Source organism: Galeopterus variegatus, unplaced genomic scaffold (assembly GCF_000696425.1).
Source record: "Galeopterus variegatus unplaced genomic scaffold, G_variegatus-3.0.2 Scaffold262, whole genome shotgun sequence".
Classification (NCBI taxonomy): domain Eukaryota; kingdom Metazoa; phylum Chordata; class Mammalia; order Dermoptera; family Cynocephalidae; genus Galeopterus; species Galeopterus variegatus.
The window spans coordinates 150959-161428 of record NW_007726373.1 but is presented as its reverse complement, the minus strand read 5'-3'; the positions used below and the strand labels follow the sequence as shown (position 1 = coordinate 161428).

At 41.0% G+C, this 10470-nt stretch overlaps 1 protein-coding gene across 1 annotated transcript in view; it reads right to left on the bottom strand.

Moving 5' to 3' along the window:
* Positions 1-1433: 1433 nt before the first annotated feature.
* Positions 1434-10470, bottom strand: part of TNRC6B (trinucleotide repeat containing 6B) — a 146249-nt gene continuing 137212 nt past the window's right edge. Inside the window, exon 23 of the mRNA XM_008566671.1 lies at positions 1434-9702. Coding sequence (XP_008564893.1) covers positions 9315-9702 — 388 coding nt within the window. The 3' untranslated portion in view covers positions 1434-9314. The remainder of the gene's footprint in view (positions 9703-10470) is intronic.

Sequence of the window (10470 nt, the reverse complement as noted above, 5' to 3'; positions counted from 1 at the left end):
AATTGCTGCATGGAAAACACTGAATACAGGCAGAACAATCTCTCGCTTATGGTACTATGTAATAATGCCTAGACCAGAGCAATGCAGGTGCTGTGATTTATCACAGGCATGATCAACAAAAGGAATTCTATTAGGTCAAAGAAGATGTGTGTAGGCCTTCCCGTGTCAAACACCTCACTGCTCAGTAGCTATATACAGCATAATGAATGCAAGGGAAGCAGAGAGATTACATTTGGCTGAGGGATAGCAAATGGGGAAGAGAATTTTTTTTGCCTTCCAAGCAACAGTCCTCTTCCCCACAGAGCAGGACAGTTTCCTTATAATCAAGTTCACTTAAAAACACTTAAAAAAGAAGAAAGGAAAATTAAAAAGGAGAGAGGAGGAAGAGTTTTCAAAATTGACACAAAGATTAACTTTAAGGTCAGCACAAGTGAGGCATGGTTTCCTGAGCTTCAAAGGGTTCTCAGTTCAGGAAAGAATGAGTACTTTTTTCCAGAGAACACTGGAGCCTTTGGGGGTCCCACTATTGCACTGGATTAACACTGTACGGCTAAGATCAAGATTCCTGTACCATACTGGTTGACAGGAAATGCAGCCCCCCCCCCCCCCCCCCCCCGCTGCCCACCCGGCTGGGCCACAGACAGTAGACAGCAGCCCCGACGCTCTCTAAGAATATGAAAGAAAGTTTACTGAATCTACACTTCTCATTAAAGCCTTTAAACATAAAAGCTCTGCCCCCCTGGAATCTGCCTGGCCATCAGACCAGAGGTCTCCTTCCACCTCAGCGTGCCGACCTTACTGCATCTTTTCTCATTCCCCCTTCTCCTCCAGGACAGGGAGATACCATGGACACAGAAACTGGAAAACAAGGATGCAAAGCTACTTCCTTCCCCTTTCTGCCCATTCCTCCCCCCCTTTTGCAGAATGCATAGTTATAATTCACGTTACAAAATAAGAAGCAATGATGACCACATATGGGACCTCTTTTTTTTTTTTTTTTTGAAAAAAAGAAAAAAATCCAACAACCTCTTCTTAATTTCAGTATCAAAATTCACATTTGCATAATAATACATTTCAAGGCCATTAAGAGAGGAATGAGAGTGAAGCACAGAAAGCTGCAGCATCTCTCCTCCCTTTGTCTTCCTGAATGAAGCTGAAGGAATCTAGCAGGAGGGATTGTTTTCCTCTTTGTGGGAGTTCTGAGGAATTATGGAAATGGCCCTTAGCATTCACTTGATATTTCTTTAGAAGATAGGGAGTGGGGAGAAGAGGTGGAATCATTTAAAACAAACATAAAAACAAATGAAGAGACACTGCAGATTTCTATGTTTAACTATGATAAGCTCTAAAAGAAATAAGAAATTATTTCAGATTTTTCTCTTTCACTTCTTAAACATTTCAATCTTAACTCTTTCAAAACTTTTTACCTTGTGTGTAATACCCTGTTCACATAAACAGCAAAATGATGTGACTTCATTCGGGACAATAATGGCCTTCTTAGGACACAGACTCAAAGGGTAAAAATGCGCTGCCCACTCTGCACATGGCAGAAGCTAGAAAACGCCTTCTTTACATGCATGAATGTGTCACAAATTATCACCATATTTCAATTCTCCAGTGCTTACAGAAAAAACAAAACAGCCACACATACACACACACACATATACACAAAGAAAGCTAGGTAATGCAGATGTACAACCCAACCTGCACCCTTGTACTAACCTGGGTCTCTGTCATTTGTGCACCATCACCTAATCATCTCTTCTCCCAAGTCCCAGAATCTCTTCCACACAACTCTACGCTGTGCAATGTTGATGCTAATGAAAATTCAACAGCTGCTCCCAGGATTTCCTAGAGAAACTCTTGACTTCTCTAAAGACTAAGATGACCATCTTTTTGTTTTTATCCCAGTGGATAGCCTCTTCCTAAAACAAACGGTTTCTGTTCTCACAAAGGCACATTCAGAAATACTACACTTAAGTAATTCCTTGGACACAATTAAAAAGCAGGGGTGGGTGATGTTTTAAACACATTCTAACTTATCCCAGAATTTCTGGCAAGAAATATAATGCTAAAATGCATCACTTAGTAAGAAACTATTTAAAAAGATATGTAACTTCTTCTTAAGGGTTCCAGAGGTTTTTGTTTTGCTTTGAATAAATACCCCCCTTTTTCATTTTTGACAAACACAGGCCATGCTATCTTCCTCCCCATAAAGCTCAGCTTATAAGGCTAGTCTGGACAGTATGACTGCTCCATCTCACTTGTCAGTAGCCTAAGGAGGAGGAATGCCATCTTCAGGAGGAGGTCCAGGAAGCCAGGGCAGAAGAGAAAGAAAGTACTTTCTTTCACAACTCTGCTACAATATTGGAAGCTACCCTGATCAACCTTCTTTTGCTGCTCACCATGAGCAGTAAAGAGGAATTTTCCTCTTTGAAAAAATAATCCCGATTTACTAATGTGACTAGAAATGGACTAATTATAACTGGGAATTAATTTCCAAACCAATGATTTATAGTTTGAAAATGAAGTGGAGGCACAAAGTGCTTAAGGAAACACTATTTCTTTTTTAAATTTAAAACAACACTTCTCGCCTGTGGAGTTGATCTGACCCTTTACCTCCCATGAACAAAACAAGTGTTTGTCACAATGAAGAACCAATGACTGAGCTTTGTAGAGACCCTTCAGTCAGGGCAGTACCATTTTTCCTGGTGTGCACAGTTTTTCATTAAGAACAAATTCAGGTGCATAGCTAACCAAAAGGGAACTACTGAAATTGAGAGGCAAACACTAGTAATTTCTGTCACTTTTGCTACTTTTTTGGGGAAGGTGGCAGGAGGTTTGAGAATTTAAATGCTACTCAAATGATAGTCACTCAGGATCCAGTCTGAGTGACCATCCACATGTGGGTAGTGTGGATGCCGAGCTGGTGGGGAGCAGTTCTCCATTCCCTGACCAGTGCTCCCCTTTCCCATCCTGGAGCTGTTCACGGCCTCTTTCTTTGGTGTGGGGTAGGGTGAGGAGGTGGTGTGGGCAGGTTAGGGAGGATCGATGTTCAATGTTTACTAAGTTATTACCATGTTCATAGGTTCTTGATAATTATTTCGAATCTTAAGAATGGGATACCACCATCCCCTTTGTCAAATTTAAGGTCAAGAAAAAAATACTATCATTGACAAATGGAGATCATCTCTGAAAATACACACACATTTGGCACTAGCCATAAACCTACAGACCATATTACAAGGTGTGCACAAACTCTGAAAATACAGATAGCATTCTATGTTTTCTTGTAGACTGACAATGTCCTCAACAGCATTAGGTATATTGGTCTGTCTCTAGGCTGTACGGACACCCTGTACTTGATAGAAGCAAAGGGAGTGGTGTGCAGGAGGGGTGGAGGATACCCTATTTTGAGAATGCCACTGAGGCTAGAATGCCATGCAGCCTAGAATGTCTTCATCTGCACTATCACATGTGGCCTTATTTGTACACTCACAGGAGGAAAAACACAAAGAACAAGATTTCTCTTTGCAGTAACACTAACAAGTGTAGTTAATGCATAGACATGAAGTGTGACAAAACTTGGCAAAAACACTGAAGAAAGTTTGATTCTTTTTTTAACCAGCTAAAAGTGTGTATCTACTCCTAAAGACCTTATAGATAACTTAAAACAAAAGAAAAAGCTCAAACTCAAAACAGTAACCTACAAAGCTTCATATGCTGAATATTAACTCCAAGAATGGGGAGAAGCAGGACCTTTTCTACATAAAGACTCAATTGTTCCCTAATCTTAGAGATGGCTATTACAGCCAAGTCTGCTGAAAATATCCTGTTTAGACTGCAGAGGAAAACAGGCTTGGCTTAAGTGTTTTGCTCACCACAAAGACATTTTCTTTCTCTTTCAGAAAAGAGTCAAGATGGCATAATACAAAAAATAAAATTAGAAAGTACACAGCATCTCTAAGGTCAAAACGGAATCTGGCTGTTAACCCTACAAAAACCGCCCCACTCCCCCCCAAAAAGAGTGGTGAAAGTGAGAGTGAATATTTGCAACAAGTTAATAGCCTGTGAACTTTTAGTTTCTGCTAGATATATTAATAAAGGCGCTTCCAAATTCTTAGGCAGCAGTTTTTCTTTTCCTTTCTTTTTTTCCTCCTTGCATACCTTATATACCACATTCAACCCACAGGGACTTGGAAGAACCAATTGTTAATTTCTGGTACATTCATGTCAGAAGAGGTGGGAAAATTCTTAGAACAGGAGCCATAGTAACAGAAGATCAAGCAACTATAAATAAAACTAACTGAATGGCAATAAATGGATAATGCTGATTTATTGGGGTACACTGATGAAAGAATTTGGTTTGGAAACTTAACTCGCAGCATTGCTAAGTTAACTTCTGTGAATGTTGTAAATAAAAAATTTCAAGGGTTTGGGACTGAGGGAGCGGAGATGTTACAAGGGCCATCTATTTCTTCAGTGTCCCGGAGATGTGAACTTTTTAAAACACCTAAAATTAGGTCATGGCACTGAATCTGACAACAGAGGTGCCCTGACTGATGGAAGACATCCCTTCCCTACTAGTGCTTTTCTTTTGGCTACTCATGTGGCAGACAGAAACCAAGTTTGTGATGTTCATGAGATGTACACAACTCTTACCACTAGTAATCAAATGGTTTTTAAAAAACTAGTAAAAAATGGAAAGCTCAAACTTACATGATCAAAATGTTTATAAAATAAATCTATGTAATGAGGAGTAACTAGCAAGCCTCGATAAATTTTCCAGAATGTAGTGGAAGAGAAGACATTCCTACCGAATTCTATAAGTGTACTGAAGACACCTAACCTCTCAGTAGACATGGCTCTTGCCAAAGAATACCATGGAAAGAAAAGAGCCTTTCTCTTCCATGACATCTTCACCATATCCTGTTCTTAGGTCACTGCCAACCAATAAAGCAAAGCTTCCAACAAGTTGACAAAAAAAGGGGGGGAGGGACAAAGGAGGACAAAAGCAGAAAAACAGGAATACTTTTCTATTGGCCCAACTCAAGGAGACTTTCCAAGTCACTGCAGTTGTCACCATGACACACCCAGAGAGGTCAAAGCGCATAATGGAGGGCACGCACACAAGGAAGGAACTTGGCATTCCATGTTATCCAGACATAAAAGCATATTTAACTTCCTTGATTTTTGTTTATTTATTTTACATTTAGCCCATTGCCTTTGGGGCCTGTCCAGAACCACTCCAATTTCCTTTCCGGGCAAGCATCTTAGCGTCTGTGGAGTGACTGGACCACATGCACATACACATGCGTCCCCCTGCTTAGGATGTCTGGGTGTATGTATGAAGGCACTAAAGCGGTTTTAGAGAAATTGCAGGCAGCAACCCCACCCACTCCCTTTACCTGTCGAGCTGGAGTTTCTTTCCCACTGGGAAGCTTAATGTTTAAAAGAAGCTGTGGTCATGCTTGAGAATTCTGACCCCTGGCTCCAGGAGGGAATATAAAGGAGAATTCAACATCACCAAAAAATGAAAGGAAATACTCCATATCTCCAGCTGAGGGATGGGGATAATTAAGCAGCAGATCTTCAAAACAGCAATTAAAACGAGCACGACAGTAGCTGGGAGCTAAAAAAAGCAAAATCACTTGTTCCTTATTAGATTCTTCTATATTTTCTCCTCCTCCCATAACAAACGGAGGTAAGACACACATTCTTCATTAATAGAACAGTCCATAGATAATTTTCCTCTAGTAATGCCTATATTTAAAATTTGTTCCAAAAAGTATTAACCTATATTTCCTAACTCTTTACATAGATTCTCAGCAATCCAACCATACCATTTTACAGACTAGAGTTCTTCTTTTCTTTTAAGCTGTTGTTTCTTTTTTTGCTTCCTTTCTTTTGTTGCTGGGGTTGGGGTCACAGGGAGAATGGTTCCTTTAAAAAAATAAAAATCACTAGGGGAGATTTCAGTTCAGTCTTAAATGGAAAGGAACAAAGTGATGGCATTCCCATTTATATACACCAAACACTCTCCCGTTAAATTACACACAATTTCAGATGAATTCACGATAAAGCTCTTATAAAGCTTAATCCTTCTCCCATATTTTTTAAGATAATGAATTTACCTGTTGCTGCTAAATTGATAATTTTTAAAAAATATTTCTTTCTATGTGTTTTAAAATGTGTGATCCCCCAGTATGACAATAACATTTGGAGACTTTTCTTTTTACATTTTTTTAAAGTAAAAATTGTTCAAACTTTTTGAAGTTTCAGGAACTTGTAAAAGTTAATTGACAGGAAAGAAACAGCCGTCTATCTAGGATAAGATACGGTTAAATAAACCATCTTCAAAAAACTGGCTTCCTACCCTAGAATTCCTGAGAATGCTTGCAAATTTTAAAGCAGGAAAATAAATGTTAAAAACAAAAACAAAAAACACTGTTAAATGCTCCCAGAGTTAGTCTTCATCTAAAATATATATTTATATGTATATATATACGCGCTTTTTGGTCTTTTTTTTTAAGTTTTTAGTTTTTTTCCCTTTAAGCTTATGATGGAAGAACTTTTTAGCTTCTCATGTTTATTTTTTACATATTTCAAATCCCTCATTATGTCTTGTAAACAAGAGGGGCTCTAGCACCCGGCTTTCACCGTAGTATGGTAAGGAACTCAACTAACCCATAGTGCAGGTCAAGGAACCAAAAGGCAGGAGGAGAGAAGGGTGGGGCAGGACACAGCAGTGAACCAAGAGCGGCAGTGGACAGAGTCACCACTGGCTTGCGGGAGCCTCGGGACGTGCTCCTGGCCCAAGAACACTAAGATTTAGCTTTCTGTAGATGTTTGAGCACAAGCTGCTCTTCACCCAGATGTCACCACAGACACAGGGCTTTGCTCCACCCACAGACAGCAGTGAGTGGGGGCTAGAAGGAGACATTTTGTAGGGGCAGAGGTGGAAGGGGCATGGTGGTGATGAAAACTGGACAGCAGGAGGGGCCACACTCAGTTTCCAACCAGGCAGCCAACGGGAGCAAACCAACGCTACAGACTCAAGTGTGACCACCTCCCCACATAGGGTTCATGCAGACTTGCACACGTGCATGCTCACTTGAATCATGCCTGTCAATCTCATTTGAGGCTAGCTTTATATCAACAGGGTAAGCCAAGAGGACTATAGAATTTCCCATTCTTTGTCTCACAAAAACACTTAAATGCAAATAATTCTTTTTTGTCTTCTTCTATACACAACTACCAACCCACGTACACATAGACATAAGCTAAAAGTCAAATACATTAGGCATTGTTGTATCCTTCACTGAAGATGCTAAAGAAAGAAAAACTCCCTTGTCCTCAATAGCAGCAAGTTACGGAGGACAGTAGAGGTCTGCTCCCACCAAGGGCTGGAATGGGCAGGTATTTGCTGGTACAGAATGTCGGCACTTCACGTTTAACAGAATGATGCAGATTGGGATGTCCACACAAGTGCTAGCACGTCACCAGCACACGGCCCCCTCCCCCCACCCCGCTGCCTTCTGTGTTGTATAAAGGGGTACCCCCTTCAGGTAACTCTCTTCACAATAAGCAATTTGATACACTGTGATTCCAACATAAGTACATACATGTTGGTGATAACCGTGGATTAAACGTTGCCCCCTGTTCGGCCCAGAGTACTACTACATTGATGCTTTAAAAAAAAAGTCTTTAAATACCAAAATAAAAAAGCAACATTACAAAGAAAAAATAAAAGAGGTCAATACCAACAGAAGGTGCAATACTTAAAAGTCTTTGCTAAGTTATACCTGCCTAAGCAAAACCACATACACAGGAAATACACAACACAGAGAGACAAAAGGAAACACTTGAAGTACACACTGGTTTAAGAACATTCGTTAAGTAAACGTTTCTGTCAGTGATGGCCTGGTGCTGTAACACGCCATGGCCTGGCACAGGTAACGCTCAGCAAGAGAGGAGCAGAGGGGGGAGCTGTGGATGCTTTCAGGAGGCTGCTCGCAACTTACTTTTTTCTGTTTTCATAAAATGAAAGAGAGAACCAACAGAAATATTTCATTCGGCATTACCTGATTTTTTGATGAATTTCTCATACCTGATCATACAGGAGAGCGGGAACACAGACTTTTTCTGCATCTGAGCCATCACATAATTAAAAACTATCTTAACTTCTGTTCCCATTCAAACTAACAAAAAGGCCTGCATGAAACTTAATAGATATTCAGATGTGCCTAGAGGCCATTCACTTTAAAAAACAGAAATAAACAAACAGTTACTCTAAGAGGGACCTCCTGCTCTCCCTTTGACTTGGCAGTGTTCCACTCTACTGCTAAGTCAAAATAAAAGCTAGAGAAACCTCACGCTAATTTGCAGCGGAAAGGAGCTCCCTGCTTTAGTCTTTAAAAGCACTCTGTTCATCTTAATGCAGCCCAATGGAGTTGCTTTAGTAGCAGTGGCTCCCTGTGGTTGTGTGTTCTCATAGTTTAAAAATAAAATAAAATAAAATAAAAAGCAGATGGCTGGCCAGCCAGCCTGCAGACTGTCAGCAATGCAGCGTTCTGAGAAATCGGAGTGGGGCAGGAAGAGGAGGGCAGGACACAGGCACACACAGAGACAGAGAGAAGATGCACGCGAATGCACATGAACACACGTGCACACACATACCAGAACGAGCATGCCTGGGCAGTTACATGTGCCAGAACACACTGGTATTTATCAACCAGCCAATCACAAATTTTTTCCTTTGTTTTTTTTGTAGGTTTTTTGTGTTTTTGTTTTTAAAGTGAGGCTCCGTCAAGTCTTCCCTCCCCCCTCCCCCAACAATTCTTTTGAATTTCCCTCCCTCCCAAACATGGTAGACCTAAGGACGGAAACACACCCAGTGCAAACAAAGTTAAAAAGCTATTTTTTTTCAGTATATATGTTTCTTAGCAACAACTTCCATATAACATGAAAAAAGTGAAAAACTAGAAACTAATTTTTTTAATTTTTTTGTGTTTAAATTTAAATGGTATGTGTACTTGCTTCACATTGTCTTTCTAGGTTGGCGTTCATGATTCAAGTATTTCAAGAGTGATATGTTCTCTTTTTGGATTCATATTCCAAACGAAAAAACTGAAGTTATAAGGGAGGCAACTATGTGCTCAGTCTGTCAATGACCCACCTTTTTTTCTCTCTCCGTTTTCTTTTTTCCTTTTAAAAATGTATTTATTGCAAGTTGAAAAAAAAAACGAAAAGGTCAAGTTAGTGCTGCTGCTGTTCCAAAAAAGGTCACGAGGTCAGAGTTGAAAGTTCTAAGTTCAGATTGAATCCGACCCTCCTCCCAGAAGGTCACCAGGTAGTAAAGGAGCAGGGCTGCCCATCCTATGGGGGTCTTCCACAGCTGGGACTCCCCACAAGCTAGAAGAATAGTTTGGGGGCCCCCACAATGAAGCGCCAGCAAGATCGGCCCCGCTGCTGCCACCAGCACTGCTGCTCCACTGCCCGAGCCCAGTGGACCCACCAAAAAGATTCAGAGCAGGTCCCACGGGATCTGACTGGTTCTGGCCAGTCTCCAGCGACTGCCACCCCGCGGCTGGTGCACTTGGGGTTGCTGCAGGTGTAGGGGGCTGAGCTTGTGCCAGAAAGCGGCTAACTTCATCATCGGTGGCAAACTCAGCCAGGATGGTAGTGTTTCCCAACACACACCTGGAGATGGAGGGAAAGAGAGCCATGGATCTGAGGAAAATCCTAAAAGCACACATAGGATCAAATACTTTCATCCTTGCTATTCAGTTTCCACATCTGCTGGACGCTTTACGGAATGCAGAATCACAGGCCCCACCTCAGACTTATGGGGTCAGAACCTCCATATCAATCAGATGGCCAGGAGATTGAAAACTGCAGACTTAAAGCAACAAGACATCACTAAAGCTCAAAATATCCGAGACCACTAGAGGATACTATATACCAATATCCCTTGGTGTATGAGATTTACATATTCAAGACAACTTAACTATCAAGAAAAATGCATGTGTGTGTATGTGTATATATGTGTGGAGGGGGAAGAATGAATATGCGGAGCACGGTGGATTTTTAGGGCAATGAAAATACTCTGTATGATACATAATGATGGAGATGTCATTATACATTTGTCCAAACCTATAGAATGTACAATACCAAGAGTGAATCCTAAAGTAAACTATGTATGAGTTTTGGGTGATTATGATGTATTCATCAATTGTGACAAATGTACCACTCTGGTGAGGGATACTGGTAATGGGGGAGGCTATGCAAGTGTGGGGTAAGGAGGTTCATCCTCTACGAACATGCATCTATGGAAAATCTCTATACCTTTCCAGCCTCTCAATTTTTTTTTTTTTCCTTTTTGTCTTTTTTCGTGACCGGCAACGGATCGCAACCCTCAGTGTCACGCCCGTACTGGACCGGGGACCGGCAACGGGATCGCAACCCTCA